This window comes from Antedon mediterranea, chromosome 11 (assembly GCF_964355755.1).
Source record: "Antedon mediterranea chromosome 11, ecAntMedi1.1, whole genome shotgun sequence".
Taxonomy (NCBI): Eukaryota; Metazoa; Echinodermata; class Crinoidea; order Comatulida; family Antedonidae; genus Antedon; species Antedon mediterranea.
In genome coordinates, this window is record NC_092680.1 from 3,940,182 (window position 1) to 3,959,088 (window position 18,907).

An 18,907-nucleotide genomic window follows, 5' to 3' on the forward strand; every position below is an offset into this window, starting at 1 on the left:
GATAAATGATTGATTACATTTTCCCCAAATCGCATGGAATTAAAACTTTAAAAATAATCGCATCTAATTTAATGTGCTGTATTTGTAGAAAACATTCTGGGAGACGGTTCTTTCGGTTATGACATATCTCTGTCTTGGATTATCGATATGTGTTTCCATTCCTACGTACATATCATTCATGTATATAAGGTAAGTTTTTGCCAAAGTCACCAATTCAAACCAATATTGGCTGTAGTTGTAAAAAAAAAGGTTTGCAAACACGTGTTTGCTAAAGTTAGGTAGTATGTTATACTAGGCTACCAATGTTTAAAATACTTCTGTTTTATTGACTGAATTCACAAACCTCAGAAAATAAGAAAAGTCCACGACCTAACGTTTGCAAACTAGTTTTCTGGTCTGCTGCAGCAAACTTTGAAAACCTTTTCTTGCTCAACTCAGAGTTTGTAAACTAAAGTTTTCAAGTGTAGACTAGGCCTTTATACCTACTGTAGGCTGTACAATAATATTAATGTATTGTTTGGTGTTTACCAGGAAAGTCCACGTTTTCTGGTCTATTGTAGCAAACTTTGGAAAACTCAGAGTTCGTAAACTAAAGTTTACTAGGCCTGCTTACCTAGATTGTACAATAATTTCAATTGCTCAATTTTAGGAAATGATACCTTAGAATTGGTGATAGAATTGGTGAATATGATTGAGTACGTACGATGTAGCATTATTGTTTGTCCATAATAGATATTTGTAATACTAACTAATTGTCTTATTGTAGGTTAGTATTGGTAAATAAAACCATATCATTATATATTACTGTTTTTTTAATTCTTCAGAACGCTTCGTTTAAATACAAGATTTATCATCGTACGAAACATTGTACTTTCTGTTTGCTTAAGAGATCTTATGTTTCTTTTTACTGATTTCGTCACGAGTTTGGCAAGTAAGGTTAGTTGAAAACATTAAATACTGTATAAAAAAGTGTATCCAAATCAGATTACACTTCAAAAGTAGTACTAATGGTTTTTAAAAGAATAAACAAAAATGACCACTTTTCGTTATGCGAATGGTCTGATTATATTTATATTGGTCTGTATGTATGACCTCTACAGATTTATATTAAACTATTTCATGCCACCACAATTGTAATACGGATTGTTAAATACTTTCACAAATACAGTTCACACAAATTAATTCACATTACACATTGGAGAATAGAAACAAAAATGTTTGTTCAAATGAAAATACTATTTTGGTGTAATACTAGTCACTAGTTTTACTAGTACTATAATATATTTACAATTGCAGCCATCGTATCTTTGTGAGGTCACAGGTGCACTACTCCAATACATGAGCACGTGTGCGTTTCTCTGGATGTTATGCGCATCGACTGACATATGGTTGAAAGTTCACTTTCCATATTTTAACCACGCTAACAATATATACTTCTATCGTTCTCTATCATACATATCCCCAATGTTTATTGTCTGTGCGACAATCGGAGGATTTAGAAGTGGATATGTTGATGAAAACAGGTAAGTGTGTATAATGTAGTTCATTAAATGTTATTTTTCATAGCATTTTTGTTTATAAGTTTACCTATTTGAATAATATATACCAGTCCAACAATTACCTAATATGAAAACCACTTGAACAGATTGTTTTCTTCCATTCCAGTCATTATGCCAATCGTTCTCAACATTTTACCAATCTTTGTGAGAAAATGTTATATAATTATTATTTTCTGATTTTACCTTTATTTAGCTGTTGGCTCAGTATCACCAGTCAATCTATGTGGGTTTTTTACTCGACTGCGATAGTTCTGATTGTAGTAAGTATTATTGAGCTAAACTAACGATTATTTTAACCTAAAGAAATATCGCCAATTATTATTAAAAAAATACTTTTTTCTCCAATCACGTGTAATAGGAGACTTGGTTTACTAGATAGTGATTAGGTTCGGTTTTTGTTAATAATGTTTCTATCTTCATCGTATTTTTCTGTATCGTTTTGAAATAACTAAATAACAAGCATCTTTCCCAAAGGCACATACAATATGGCGTAATTAATTCTACAATGCGTATAGTATAACATGACAATCAATTCGATCAATTTCATATATTCATCAACCAAATATTTTAAAGTTCAAGAAGTTTAACTTTATTTATCTACGGTGGCTCAGAACAACACAGGGAGGTAAAAAACATTTTGATGTTTTTCAGCTTATTTCGATAGAGTTAGCTATGGTGGCATGTAAGACGACTCAAGCGCTCAAGAATTCTGTGCAGCCCGCGAACATAGCATCAACGAAGGATCCAAAACAATCCAGGTACCTATTTTATCTATTTTATCTATTTAATTTCTTTAAGCACATTGTTCTTATTTTGATTTTTAATTTATATTAGGAGCGCTAATATACAAAGGATATCATAGCTTAATTGTGATTGCCTACTCCTTCTTTAAAGATGTATTGTTCCCCAAAAAACATGAAAATGAAGATTAATAAAATTAGACTATGAATAGGTTATTTTGTAATTTTAATAAAGTTAATCACTTCCGTAGGGAAAAAAACTTTTATTTATAAGATAACATAATAAATGGTTAAATTCAACAAAAAAATAATTGGCTGGCAGCCAATTTGACCTTTTTTGTTTATTTTTACATTTTCTTAAAGATGGGTCTAAATAAATGTTTGATTAGATCCAATTTTTGGTCAAAGTGGATAACTATTATGTGACATTAAAATGGCATATTCAACAACTAAAAAAGTAAAAATTATTTTTCGTAAGTTTTTAAGTACGCTATGCAGTTATATAAAATGAACTGATAAGATTAAGTGTTGAAGTAAGCCTAATTGATCCGAGGATCTACCGTTGGGATCAGGGGATCAGGCCATTATCCGCATGTGCATTGCGCTACCTACAAAACTTCATAGGTTCTAAAATGATTTTACTACTTTGTAATGACTTGCACCTTTACGTGTGTATACATGTGTCTTTATTAATGTATAATGGCCTCCTCTTTCGTATAGAAATATGGCCAAGTCTTTCCTACCGTTGCTGGCAGTTTTTGGTATCACTTGGATTCTGGGTATTTTTCTTGTTATCGGCGGCACCATTATATTTGATTTATTATTTGTTATTGTTAATGGTCTCCAAGGTTTCGTTCTTTTCCTTTCTCAATTTCTTTTTAGTAAACAGGTAAATATAAATTAATATTTTTTTTTTAATTTGACAATGTTATTGCTATTTCAAGCCTATGCTGTTTGTTCTTGAATTCGAGTGTTAATTAAGAGAACCACATTAGGTAAATCTTTTCATAACTGGAACTCATAAATACACTATATAATTTCAACTTTAGCATAGACCTACTAAAAACTGTTGAGCCAAGGTAGTACATTACCATTTGTTATTAAACTGAAATTGTCTAATTAACCGTCTTATATGAGGTATATAATTACTTATTTTTTGTTTCGGTAATATTTTCAAAAACATTTTCAATGAGATCATGAAGTAAGTCTTTAAACAAAAACTAGATTTTTATTTTAAATTTTGAAATAAAAATTAAATGTTTATTTTAAATTTTGATACTAAGGTACATAATGCTTGGACAGAAAGCAAAGAGCGTGCAACCACAAGGACATTATAGGGCCCTCATTAAAGAAATACGATGAACTGGAGGACAGAAATCAAAGAGCGTGTAAAAACTAGACACTTTTAGCGGTCTTATTGAAGAAATACTTTAACTGGCGGACAGAAATCAGAGAGTGTATGGCCACAAGACACCGTAATAGAATAATTTACATTCTTGCAAATAGAAATAATCTATATATAAATAAGCAAGTAAAAAATTTACCGAATATCGTATTCGTAGATGGTTACAGCAGGGAAGAGTTAATTTTAACTCTTCCCTGGTTACAGTTACAGTTACAGTTACAGTTAAAAAACAAACCATCGTTCATTTGAATTAGTAGCTCTCCGACATAAATCAGAATCTATTAGGAGTAGGCGGAATTAGAGAACATACTTTTTAAAATAAATGGAGAAGTTGTAAGATAAGATTTAAACGATTTAGTGTCTCTGTGACGCATGTGGCGTATCAGTATGGAAAGGGTAAACAAAATGAAACAAATATAAAAATGTATAATTTAAAAATGAAGATTAATTAAATCCGACTTTAAATAGGTTATTTTGTAGTTTTAATACAGTTAATCACTCTTGTAGAAAAAAAAAAGAACAATGTTTTTACTAATAAAATGACAAAGTAAATAACTATTAGTGACATTAAAATAGCATGTTGAACAAAAGAATGTGTTAAGAAGTCTTCTTTCAGGGGGATAATATATCTTTAAGCTACTTTTATTTCTTAGATTCGTATTACTGTAACGTACCTATATTTTCTATTTAATAATTTAGTAAATTGTATTGTAAACTTTAGAAAAATACTTTATTTTAGTAATTTACATTTATTCTTAATGAGTAAAACTAAGAATAAAAACATGGACATTATTAAGCTCAACTAACTAGGAGAATTGAAAACCTTGCTATAATATGCGCATCCGTATTCATATTTCCATCTATTTTTTGGCAATTTGAAAAATGGACATCAAATTAGGAATGTTGCATTCGTGCAGATAAGTTAGCCTAGTCGAAAACAAGGTTTAGATTAATGTACTACTATTAATTGTTGACTCAGATCAAGAATTGAAAACAACATCGACAACAAGTCGTCGTCAGGCTTTTCAATTCAACATAAATTGTATCTTAGACGACAACCACAACGTATTGTACACGTAGCAACGTAAACATTGCAGGTCAACAATTTAAATTTATTAATAGTAATTAATTATTAATTATAGTCTATAGCCTAATGATCAGTATCGTATCATATTTCATTTCGTAACGATTGAAGAATCGTACTAAAGACTAATTGTCTACTATTGTTGATTTGATTTCATTGTCATTAATAAAAACTAAACGATAGCTATTGTTATACTGTAGGCCTATATTAAATTTATAAGCAAGAATTGTAATTATCTTATCCAAGATGTAATTTCATCAAAGAATGATAGAGTGCCGACGTGCCCTTTGTCAATTGCAGTATTACTATTTAATACAATAGTTTAGGGTCGTATATTTTATTTCGCTAGTGACCATTGCCGAAACAGTTGTGGAAAGGTTAGACCTAAGTGGATACCATACATGAAATAAACATGTTACATATTATACAAATTCATCTCGTCATGTTAATGGCTACTGTGATATTTGGAGATCTGTTATCATCAGACAGTAAGTAGTAATAGTAAGGTCTCCCTTATACTAATTTTGAATATCAAGAGACGTTTTAATAAGCTTTTACAAATGTTTTACTTGGTGCAATATTTTTTTGTATTTCGATGTTTTTTAAGGGGCAACTGACTTTTTGAGTTATAGTAATTGTTTTGCTTTAGTTGCCCCTGACCATTGTGCTTTGTTTCTGTTCTGTATCTGTTTATTGGTCGAATAAATAAATGAAATGAAATGAAATGAAAGTCCAACTATTTGAAAGGTGCTAGTTTCACGAAAGTTACTATAGATTGTGAACATTTAGTTAAAGTTACTTTAAAGACAGACTTACATTTAAACAACTATGTGTTCTGAAATATAATATTTATTATTTGAAGTCGTTACCAGTTACATTGAACTACTACTAAGAATAAATAATTGTGGTATAGGCCTATTCATTCATTCATTTATTTCATTTCGGATAGTACATCCATATACAAATCATACAAAACAGAGAAAACAAATCACCAGGAAATAACAGTGGCAACTTCCACAAAAACAACCTACAGTATCCCAAAAATCAATTTGCACCAACGCTGATTGGATTGTTGATTATTATATTAACAACTATAGGCCTATACTATGAACAACTGCCATGAATTCTGTTCTTAAAAGGTCCTCCAATATTCATAGAATTCAGTGTGGTTCCCACTAGCGACGCAACGTAACATAACCCTACGACGTATTGCGTAATCACAAGTGTGAACCGAGGACGCAACAGTGTTGCAAACATCGCAATTTGATTTCACGCAGGCGGGGGCAAACGCAGTTATTGGAAGGGCATTTTCCTACGTTGCGTATGTTGCGTCGCAAGTGGGAACCAAGCTTAAACTGTATACATGCTTATAGATGAGACCAGGCTTGTCAACGCAGACGATCACCAGTATAGAGGACGTCTACAAACACTAGTGGATAGTGACTGGTTACCGGTCTGTTTCACAAGCTTAAACGACAAATCTGCCAAAGTTGCGTGCAAGGGGTTTGGTTTTATTGACTTCGACAGTTTTACAAAAGTAGAGGTGGCTCAAATAGCGAGTGAGACAGAAGTGTACGATTGTAATGGGTGGGAACGTATGCTCAGCAGATGCAGCACGAAAACTAAACGAAATGTTCAGTGTGACAAAATTGAACTTATTTGTACAGCTATCGAATTGGGTAAAGTTATGCTTATATCTAAAATATATTGAGTTATAACAACAATGACTAGGGGCTTCACTAGAAGCGACGAAGACATGTTTGTTTTCGTTATTTGAAAAGAAAAACAAACTAATTTGAAATTTATTTCGGTTATTTTTATTATGTTACTTTCAGCCAGGTATGGCCCAGTGGCTTTATAAGTTCAAACTCCGTTGCAACAGTCTAAAAATTAAATAAATAGAGAAGAAAAGTTTGTAACAATGGTTTAACGAATTACACTTATCTTTTTAGATTATTATTATTATATAGATATTTGTAAAATTACTAGGCGATCAAAGGTGGTTCAGTGATGTTGATGAGATGGTTCTATAACCTCCATGGCTGGCTATTCTGTTAGATGTAATAACACGTACTGGAGATTGTATTCTCGATTGTATTAATACTTACAAAATGCATCAAAATTAACAAATTTAAATATTCCTATTAATGTTTTAGAAATGTACTATATTTCACGGCAAATATACAACATAATTCATATACACTGTCCTTAATAAATTACTCTCAATTATTTTTTTAAATTTTCATATTCTTTATCTAGATTCAGAATACTTACGAATTAACCAAGCAGATGAACTTCACAAGGGACGACTAGAGCTGAAGTATAACGATAGGTGGGGGCCAGTTTTCAATGAAAACTGGGGGCTGTACGATTCCAAAGTGGCATGTCGTCACCTTGGATTCATTGGTGTAATTCACCATGATCAACAGCTAAGATCAGGTCCAAGAGTTACTCTACCCAATGTTGATGACTTCAAATGCAAAAGTACAGAAAATGTTCTACATGATTGTCAACATGGGGGATGGGGGTTGCCAGCGAGTGCAAACTCTACTGATGTGTTACTAACATGTATGCCGATATACAAATGTAAGTTTTCTCATTAAATTAATCAATTCTTTAGAACCGGAATGACATGATGGTAATTTGTTCAGTGTGTTAAAGATGAAAGCTTATGTGATTTTAATGGTAACAGAAGCAAAATCAACTTGATCCTTTCTGATCTATGTTGAATCATGGAGGAAAAGGCTTCTATAAGACTATGTTTTCCAATTGTCCATACAAATACAATGTTTCACAAACAAAATAATGATGCTTTTCTTATTATTTTCCACTGCAAAAAACGACAGATGTGGATTTCATGTCGACCACCTGTCTTCTGAGCTGTTAAATTTACATGAATGTTCATTTGCTTAGCTTTCTTATTCTTAACTTTTTGTTTACAGCCGATGGTAATTTTTCTTTCCGTCTTAATGACAGTAAGAGTCATGCATTTCAAGGAAGATTGGATATAAAGTACAGTACTGAGGAAAAATGGGGTAGCGTATGCAATGATGACGTCACTATTCACACTGGACACTTTATCTGCAACAAGCTTGGCTTCATGCAAGGGGCAGCGAACATTAGCAGAGACGCAGCATTTGGCGCTGGAACTGAAGACATTGTGCTTAGTGATTTGTTCTGTAGTGGCTCGGAACAAAATCTTATTGATTGTAAATATTCAAAATATGTTAGTAAGGCATGTGGTCATACGAGTGACTTGTCTATTCAATGTGTTCCAATTACAGAAGGTAAGTTAACTATTCTATTTTTGAATAGTGTGTTAAACGCATTCCTCTTCCATCTACTTTTGCCATAATTTTACAATTAATATGGTATATATATACATGGCTGCAGTCGCGTGCTCAAGTTAGTATTTACCGACTAACCGACCACCCGACCGACCAACCGACCGACCGACATAGTGAGCTGTAAAGTCGCGTGTTGAATACATTTAAATATTTTATTGTTTTAGAAATGTACTATTATTCACGGCAAATATACAACATAATTCATATACCGTATGTCCTTAAAATAAATTTGTTTTTATTATTTGAAAAACATCATACTGTAGTAGTGAACTTTGACCGAATAGAATGTTGCATCAGTACGCAACAGTTCATTAAGACAAACATCTTTTATATTTTGTTGTAGAATCAAAACAAAACATAACACTTAAACTAACTGGAAGTGTACATACTTACGAAGGATTAGTCCAGTTAAGCTACGTAGACAATTCTGGATTTGGAACAATCTGTGGCAAAGATTTTGAAATTGAAACTGCTCACATAATTTGTAATGAACTCGGCTTCTACCAAGGAGCGTATTTATATTCGTTAGGAGAAAGTGATATTGGAAAGGACAGCATTATAATGCTTAATAAAATAAAATGCTACGGGAATGAATCTAGGCTCATTGACTGCATGTATGAGTTTGTTGACAATTGTACGCATGAACATGATGTTAGTGTCGTTTGCGTTCCAATTACTATGGGTAAAGTATTGCTTGTAATTTTCTGGTTAAAGTAGAATGTTTATAAATTAATTTTGATAAAATATTATATTAGTTAAAAATGATAAATTTTGATTTGATGATATCTTGGCAAAATTAGATCAACATCGCCAAACACACACTTTTAGAAAAATACTTTGAAATATGGAAATTTAATTTGCGTTATTTGTATTGCAGAAAGAGAAAAAGATATAGAAGTTAAATTGACTGATGACTGGAGGAGTTATGAAGGCTTAGTTCGTCTTAACTATTTTGATGGTTCAGGATTTGGCACAATATGCGGTCATGAATTCAGCATTACTGTAGCCAATGTGATCTGTCGGGAGATTGGCTTCTACAAAGGAGCATATTCATTTTCATTAGGCAATGTTACTGAGGAAGAAAGTATTATCATGCTAAACGAAATACAATGCACTGGGAATGAAAGTAAACTCATTGACTGTAATTTTATTTACGTGGATGAGTGCACACATGCCGATGATGTCAGTGTCGTCTGTATACCGATTGTTGATGGTAAAGTATTTTAAAATAAGTTTGTATATCACATAATATTATTAGCAACATCACCGATAATAGTTTTTTGGTAGTGAGGTATATATAAAACAAATTTTAAAGAAGATTAACAATAACAACTTGTACTGTACTTAAGTTTATTATGATCAATTATTGTTTTTGTACATCAACACACGTGATAGTAAATCAGCCAATCATATCTGTGCATTGCATGAACCTAAACTATTTGTTGTTTTCTCTCACAGAGTCGTTCGTTACATTTCTGTTTGGAAAATTTGGCTTTTACGAAGGCATAGTTTCCATTTATGATGGCAAGAATTTCAATCAAATCTGCTTAGATAGTTGGGGCATGCCCGAATCCGATGTAGTCTGCAAAGAGTTAGGCCATCAAGGTGTCCTTTATTACGATACGAATAAGCCGGACAAACACCTTCCGGAAGCCTATAAAAACCCGGTCTTCAGCTTCATGTGTAATGGTTCCGAGTCATCCCTCTTTGATTGCTACTTGTCCCGTAATGAATCTGGTGGTTTGTGCATAATACAAGATTATGTGGTACGAGTGGAGTGTATACGTTTCTTACCAGATTTCTTCAACACCAGTGCTAACACGAGTGAACTGCTGTACAATGTAGATTTCCTACTTATTGATTCCGAAGAATCCAGCAACCTGTCATCGGCAAGCTTTGGATATTTTGGTAGTAAATTAATATACTTATTTGCTGTTTGGTGATTGTTCTGTTCTTTTCTTTTCATATACTCCCGTTACACACCTTATATCGAAGCCTGCTACTACATACTATCACTACATACCTTACTGCCGCTACTTACAGTAGGCCTACCTTACTGCCGCTACTTACCTTACTGTCATTACTTACCTTACTGCTGTTACTTACAGTACCTTCCTTATTGCCGCTACTTACCTTACTGTCACTACTTACCTTACTGCTGCTACATACAGTACCTTACTGCCACCCATATACCTCACTGTTGCTATTATTCATACTGCCGTTACATACCTGCTATTACACCTTTACCGTCGCTACATAATTTACTGCCGCTACAGTACTGTCATTCCATTCTTTACTAACGTTACATACATACTGCCACTCTATTCTTTATTAACGCTACATACATACTGCTACTCCATTCTTTACTAACGCTACATACATACTGCCACTCCATAACGTACTGATGTTATCATTATACCCCATATACCTATAGAGTAAATACCAAATATGATAAGGCATGTGGTGCGCAGACTGTCATTTCAATCTATCACATAGTTTGGAAGCTTGTGAGAATTAGTTTTTAGTGATAGTGTTGATGATAACAATTATTTGTCAGTTACTAGTTGTAATTGTTTCATTATAATATAGTTTCTTTTTAGTTATTGATTCACCGACCTCAAATGACACTAATTTTCTGAAATTGGTGGATTCGGAGCCGTTTATGTATACCTTCTATCCTGAACAAACTCAATTTTCAAGTAAGTAGCACCGATTCGTTTCTATCGACTAAACTGTACTAAACTTTATTGTATCTCTTGTATCGTTTTTTACAGTGTGCTTTTATAATCATCATTTCATCCCAATAGTGTTGTCATCAAAATTGCGGCGATCATCACAAAAACTAAGCCTTTCTAATTAATAAATTTATAAAAATAATACTTTATTATAACAGACTTAGAATTGGCTACGTCGTCTTATCTGATGTCTCTTGATCTTTCAAAATTAAGTAAAAATGAAACCGTTCCATTTTTGGAAGAAAGGTAAACATCAGAATTTATTAATATAAATCAATTAAGTACAGATCGTAAAATGACAGTATCGTTAAGTTATAGAATAAACTTGTTAGACTCTTCGTGATTTAGGGGTCAATGGTCAGTTCGGCCTAGTTATTTTACCCAGATGTTATAGGCTTCAGAGACCAATTATCACCAACTTAAATAATGATCTCTAACAATCTTTCACAATCTTGTTGAAATAGGAAGTTGTTTCCATTTACAATGTTGTTTCTAAAAATGTAGTATTTAAAAAAACTCAACCTTCAAAAAGGTGTTCAGGAAAATAATAATGAATATTTATATAAATTAGCATAGTACGACTGATGTTTTATTTTATCAGCTCAAATACACATATCTACGCATATGCAGGCATCTTTGGTTTAAACGTATACTCGCCACTTGGAGAGATGTTGTCTGCGAAGGCACGTTTCACATATCCTAACAATTTGGTAAGTTTATCAGTATTATTAGTTGGTTTTGTTTATTCAAAATGTATCGTAATACTATTTTTTTGTTATTTACCCAAATAATTAATTTAATTATAAGTAAGTCATTGTTGATTTAGTTTATGTTGTTATAATAACAGGGAGTTGTCTCTGATAGTAATGTGTTTACTCAAAATACTGATTTTCTCTTCTATACTTTTCTCTAAGTATATTCAACTTGTAAGCCCAACATTGGTTGTATTGAATACATATTCAAATATCTAATAGAACATTTTTAATTTACGTTAATTTATAGACACTTCCATTTACGATTGATGTTCCTAAAGGGTCGACGTTAGAACCTATATGCACGTATTTTGATCCAATTTTGGAGTAAGTTTATTTTTTTCGATTTGCAAAAGACAAGTAAATTTTTCAAAAAACATAAATATATTGAGTCGAGCATATATCATTATCATAAATTGCTAATTTGTAATCAGTAATGTTATAAATTTGTTTAAAGTATCTTAATGCATAATTATAGTTTTAAGATTAAACAACAATGAATTTGATCTTTTTTCTGTTAGAATTTGGTCATCGGAAGGTCTAATAACCGAGGAGGTAAATGGAACAATTAATTGTGAAAGCGAGCATCTAACAAGCTTTTCAATAATGATGAAAGTTACAATACATCCTCAGGTAGGCATCGTTACACTAGAGAGACGCAACGCAACAACGTGGACTTTGATCAACTAGATTGCGTTGCCAACGCAATCTAGTTGATCAAAGACAAGTGTCAGTTTAATATAATACTATTGTGGAAAAACTGTAGTAATTAATTCACTTTCGATGCACTTTGTAATTCCCATGATCAAATGCACATTCAAATTGAAATTATATAGGTTTATAAAAATATGTTGTTATCAACTTTAGGACACAAGCTGGGAGACGATTCTGTCGGTTATGACATATCTCTGTCTTGGATTATCGATATCTGTTTCAATTCCTACGTACATATCGTTCATGTATTTCAGGTAAGTTTTTGTCAAAGACTCGTCACAGAATTACATGTTTATTTCATTTCCGAATTAAAACATTACTTCATGGTTCTTGTGGTAGAATATTGCTCGGAGAAGGACTATAAACCGTAGGTCCAGTGTACACATCTAGCTCATGTGTACTTTAAAGAACCTAGTACATCTTTCGAGATGAGTAGGGGGTTATCCCTGTGTACTATAGTACATCACAGCCATTGGTCATAACTGGGCCCTTTGGAAGACCAGTCCTTGACTGAAGATGTCACCCAGTATAAATAAATAATAAAATACATTGGGTGGGTTTAAATAACTGTACATACATACAATGATTAAACACCTCTTTAAAGATTTCAAGCATGTTATCATTCAAATTATATGGCCTCCCTGTTTTTTTCATTATTTTCTTCAGAGCGCTTCGTTTAAATACAAGATTTATCATCGTACGAAACATTGTACTTTCTGTTTGCCTGAGAGACCTTATGTTTCTTTTTACCGATTATGTCACGGGTATGGCAAGCAAGGTTAGTAGACATAATTATTACAATAGAAGATACATTTTCCTATGATAATACACAGTGCCTTCTTATAACTGTCTTGCAAAGCTAATACTTCATGGCGAATAATCATCTCAAACGCTAGTTCAACTTTAAAAAAATAGCAGATTATATTTTGAGAGGACTAAAGAAAAGAACGAAATATGGGTGTCGAGTCGGGAGTTCGGCTTCGAGATGTTATACCACACTTAGGCCTAGGCTAGGCTAGGCTTAGGGGTCGTCGGTTTCGTGTTATGGGTCGTCCAATTCGAGGTCGCCCGGGTCGTTGGGGTCGTCCAATTCGAGGTCCTCGCTTTCTACACACCCGTGTCGGGTCTGGTCCCACTGCACTCGAAATAGACTCTATTAATAATTATATGTTGACCTTATGCCCTCACAACAGTGTTACTTGTACTCGCTAAACTCCCTATGGTTTATTTTTCATTATAACATTATCTTGTATCTATTTCAAAATAATGTTATAATTTAAAAATCAAAACTTCTAATTTATACAGTAGTCGATTTCTAACTGTTTTTGTTTTTAACTACTTTCAAATAAAAACATATCATGTCTTTTTTCATAATTACAGCCATCGTACCTTTGTGAGGTCACAGGTGCACTGCTCCAGTACATGAGCACGTGTGCGTTTCTCTGGATGCTGTGCGCATCGACTGACATATGGTTGAAAGTTCACTTTCCGTATTTTGATCATACCAAAAATATACACGTCTACCGCCCCCTATCCTACATAGCTCCAGTAGTGATTGTTTGTGCAACTATCGGAGGTTTTAGAAGTGGGTATATTGATGAATACAGGTAAGTGACTTTAATCTATGATTATTTTCTTATCTTTGATTGTCACACGAAGAGAAACATTAATTGTGATTTTTATTTATTAAAATCCAACATATAAACATATATTGGCAAGATCAATTTACCGTTTCAAAAAACATTTACCTTTCAGTTTCAGCAATCATTGTGATATTTATTTAAGCACTATTTTATTTATTAATATTTATTTCATATTTTATCAGCTGTTGGCTCAGCATCACCAGTCGATCTATGTTTGTTTTTTACTCGACGGCGGTATTTCTGATTCTAGTAAGTTGTTATACGGTTGTCGCGGTCACGAAATGTAATTTACTATCCAAGCTATACGGACTTTCCACATATAAAACGCCCGTGTTGTAAAATCTGACATTTTTCTATTCGATGTAAAAGGGGTCATAAAACTATTTTAAAGAGATGAGAATTATGTACTTATATGATATATGTACTTTTAAATTGTTGTTTAACATGTTGTCGTCTACTACAGAAAATTGCCTTTTGTTGTGTAAAGTCCATGCTGATTTTTTGGGGCTAAATATATGTGGAATTGAATTGAATTGATTTGGTCTTTTTCAGCTCACTTCAGTTCAATTAGCTATGGTGGCATGTAAGACAACCAAAACGCTAAAGAATGCTGTGCAGCCAACGAACATAGAAACAACAAATCCAAAAACCTCCAGGTACGGTACTGTTGTAGTTATCTAGTAAAAGGCTTTTCCCGTCCTTTTGATTGGATGTTGTGCAGTTGGTCCCGATGGCTGCATGGATGACCTTTCACAAAAAAAAAAATCATCTATTATTTCTCGTGTAACATCGTGTAATATGCGATCATTCTAATATTACTTTGAACATTATTTCACTGAAAATACTTTTGTTGGTATCCTATCTGGTAAAACGGAAAAAGAATGAAGTTTATTAGATTCTTTGCGATCAGAAGGGACCGATTCATTGAATTCGGATGTATGTTTTTATTAATTTATAATGATCTCTATCTTTTTTCCTAATTTCGTATGCATTTCTTTATTAATTTATAATGATCTCTATCTTTTTTCATAATTTCGTATGCATTTCTTTATTAATTTATAATGATCTCTATATTTTTCATGATTTCGTATGTAATTTATTCATTTATAATGATCTCTATGTCTTTCATATAGAAATATTGCGAAGTCTTTCCTACCGTTGCTGGCAGTTTTTGGTATCACTTGGATTCTGGGTATTTTTCTTGTTATCGGCGGCACCATTATATTTGATTTATTATTTGTTATTGTTAATGGTCTCCAAGGTTTTGTCATTTTCCTTTCTCAATTTCTTTTTAGTAAACAGGTAAATATAAATTTATTTTGTTTACGAATTGTTATAAACGTATATATATATATATATATATATATATATATATATATATATAAGCTGATTTTCCACTATGCGAATTTGTTCGCGCAAATCGAAAGCGCCAGCTTATTCGCATGCGTAGAGAGGGATATTTGAAAGATGGAAACATGAATAACGCATGCGTATAAGCTGACGCTGTCGATTCGCGCCAACAAAGTCGGCTTGTGGAAAATCGGCCTTAGATTTTCGCTTTAAACGACTTATATTATTTTTTTCAACCAAGGTACGTAATGCTTGGAGCGAACATATAGAACGTGTCACCACACGAACACTTTAACAACTTCATCACATATTGAAGATACTGTGAGCCAATGGATAAATCTTAAACACTCAGGGGCCTAAGAGGAATAGCAAAACGCAGTTATAATTGATACGACGCCTACGGTATTTTTATTGACGGTATTTAACAGAAACAGGCCATATTGTCAAAACTTCACAAACATCGTGCTTTGGTATAATACAATAACATTTTACAGATTACATAAATAGATTATAATATGTGGATTATAAAGAAGATTATTTAGATTAAGTACTAGACATATACCAGTTGTTGATATCGTTTGAGTGAATATTGCCTAGTAATAGTAATATGATGGGTTTTTTAATTAAGTGTAAATACCAGTTATTTATATTATTTTAGTAAACATTGCCTACTGTAGATTTAACAGCTTAGTGTAAATAGACAAATACCAGTTATTTATATCGTTTTAGTGAATATTGCCTACTGTAGATTTAACAAAGTGTAAATAGACAAATAATATAATATAAGTTTATATAACAATCATTAAGTATAGATAGACAAATAGTGGTTATTTATAAACCTTTTCTTCCCAGATTGAATAAGATTATTATTTCAACTAAATCATTATTGGTTTAGCCTATTCATAGACAAATCGACGATATTTATAACGATTAGTTAATGATCATATATTTAATGTATAAAATACCCTCGTACATATCTTAAGATGTTTTACTAAATTAACTTTTGTAAGTTCCCGGTTCTCCTTCAGAGTAAATACAACTTATAAAAACCATCGTAGGTTTAGAATTTGGGAAAATATGTTTTTATACCTATTAGAGCATAATAGCGCCGATATCAATATTGGATATAAGGACGGAAACAATAGACTAACTAACAAGCTACTTAGATTAAATTATAAGTGGATTTCCTTTCCGGTAAGTATTATGTGAGTGTACTTACGACTGTACTAAATAGTTGGTTAATTTACCCATGTTATTATAGTTTGTTCAAAATATAATCATTGTACTGATTGTAAAAGATTATTTTGAGTACGAACTGTAACTTTAAAGAAAAAACATCGTCCCATCGGCACAACGCACATACTATAGTACATTTTCGGAAAATAAACAATTTTCGACCGTTTTGTTTTTTTACCGAAACTGGTTACTATGACTCTATAAGATGATGATAACGCAATATATGCGTATATATGGCAATATTAGTGCATAACAATTGAATCTGCGCAGAACCTAATATTCGACTCTGCGCATGTTTATTATGCTATAGTAACTATTTATATCATAAAATAAAAGGGTCGAAAAATTGCAATTTTTCGAACATTTCCCTGTACTATAGTACAGGGATTATTTCGAAAAATAGCACAATTTCGACCTTTTTATTTTCCGATAAAACTGGTTACTATAGCATAATTAACATGCGCAGAACCCATTATTCGACTCTGCGCATGTTCATTTTGCTGCAGTAACCATTTATGTCAAAAAATAGATGAAACTGGTTACTATAGCATAATTAACATGCGCAGAACCTAATATTCGACTCTGCGCATGTTTATTTTGCTATAGTAACCATTTATGTAAAAAAATAGATAAAACTGGTTACTATAGCATAATTGACATGCGCAGAACCTAATATTCGACTCTGCGCATGTTTATTTTGCTATAGTAACCATTTATGTAAAAAAATAGATAAAACTGGTTACTATAGCATAATTGACATGCGCAGAACTTAATATTCGACTCTGCGCATGTTTATTATGCTATAGTAACTATTTATATCATAAAATAAAAGGGTCGAAAAATGGCTATTTTTCGAAAATTTCCCTGTACTATAGTACAGGAATTTTTTCGAAAAATAGCAAAATTTCGAATTTTTTATTTTCCGATAAAACTGGTTACTATAGCATAATTAACATGCGCAGAACCCAATATTCGACTCTGCACATGTTTATTTTGCTATAGTAACCATTTATGTCAAAAAATAGATAAAACTGGTTACTATATCATAATTGACATGCGCAGAACCTAATATTCGAATCTGCGCATGTTTATTATGCTATAGTAACTATTTATATAATAAACTAAAAGGGTCGAAAAATTGCAATTTTTCGAACATTTCCCTGTACTATAGTACAGGGATTATTTCGAAAAATAGCACAATTTCGACCTTTTTATTTTCCGATAAAACTGGTTATTATAGCATAATTAACATGCGCAGAACCCATTATTCGACTCTGCGCATGTTCATTTTGCTTTAGTAACCATTTATGTCAAAAAATAGATGAAACTGGTTACTATAGCATAATTAACATGCGCAGAACCTAATATTCGACTCTGCGCATGTTTATTTTGCTATAGTAACCATTTATGTAAAAAAATAGATAAAACTGGTTACTATAGCATAATTGACATGCGCAGAACCTAATATTCGACTCTGCGCATGTTTATTTTGCTATAGTAACCATTTATGTAAAAAAATAGATAAAACTGGTTACTATAGCATAATTGACATGCGCAGAACTTAATATTCGACTCTGCGCATGTTTATTATGCTATAGTAACTATTTATATCATAAAATAAAAGGGTCGAAAAATGGCTATTTTTCGAAAATTTCCCTGTACTATAGTACAGGAATTTTTTCGAAAAATAGCAAAATTTCGAATTTTTTATTTTCCGATAAAACTGGTTACTATAGCATAATTTACATGCGCAGAACCCAATATTCGACTCTGCGCATGTTTATTTTGCTATAGTAACCATTTATGTCAAAAAATAGATAAAACTGGTTACTATATCATAATTTACATGCGCAGATCCTAATATTCGAATCTGCGCATGTTTATTATGCTATAGTAACTATTTATATCATAAACTGAAAGGGTCGAAAAATGGCATTTTTTCGAAAATTTCCCTGTACTATAGTAGGCCTACAGGGATTATTTCGAAAAATAGCAAAATTTCGACCTTTTTATTTTCCGATAAAACTGGTTACTATAGCATAATTAACATGCGCAGAACCCAATATTCGACTCTGCGCATGTTCATTTTGCTATAGTAACCATTTATTTTATTTTATTTTTATTTTATTTTATTCAATCAAAACCAACAGCGATAAATACCGCCACTAACAGGTTTGAAACATAAAACAATACAACATCAAAAACGGTTAACAATAAAATACAGATAAAAAAATAGATAAAACTGGTTACTATAGCATAATTGACATGCGCAGAACCTAATATTCGAATCTGCGCATGTTTATTATGCTATAGTAACTATTTATATCATAAACTAAAAGGTT

General features: G+C 32.2%; 1 protein-coding gene and 1 long non-coding RNA gene across 2 annotated transcripts; both read left to right on the forward strand.

Annotated features, from left to right (window-relative positions):
- Positions 1 to 94: 94 nt before the first annotated feature.
- Positions 95 to 4,989, forward strand: LOC140062704 (adhesion G-protein coupled receptor D1-like). The gene is made up of 7 exons (XM_072109014.1): positions 95 to 189; positions 825 to 936; positions 1,297 to 1,523; positions 1,753 to 1,819; positions 2,211 to 2,317; positions 3,020 to 3,188; positions 3,583 to 4,989. The coding sequence occupies exons 1-7, from the start codon at positions 119 to 121 to the stop codon at positions 3,634 to 3,636; spliced, it is 807 nt and encodes a 268-aa protein (XP_071965115.1). The 5' UTR covers positions 95 to 118; the 3' UTR covers positions 3,637 to 4,989.
- Positions 4,990 to 14,502: 9,513 nt separating this feature from the next.
- On the forward strand, positions 14,503 to 16,066 carry LOC140063178 (uncharacterized). Its single transcript, XR_011847583.1, has 3 exons — positions 14,503 to 14,635; positions 15,113 to 15,281; positions 15,571 to 16,066. It is a non-coding gene; the product is annotated as an uncharacterized lncRNA (long non-coding RNA).
- The last annotated feature ends 2,841 nt before the right edge of the window (positions 16,067 to 18,907 follow it).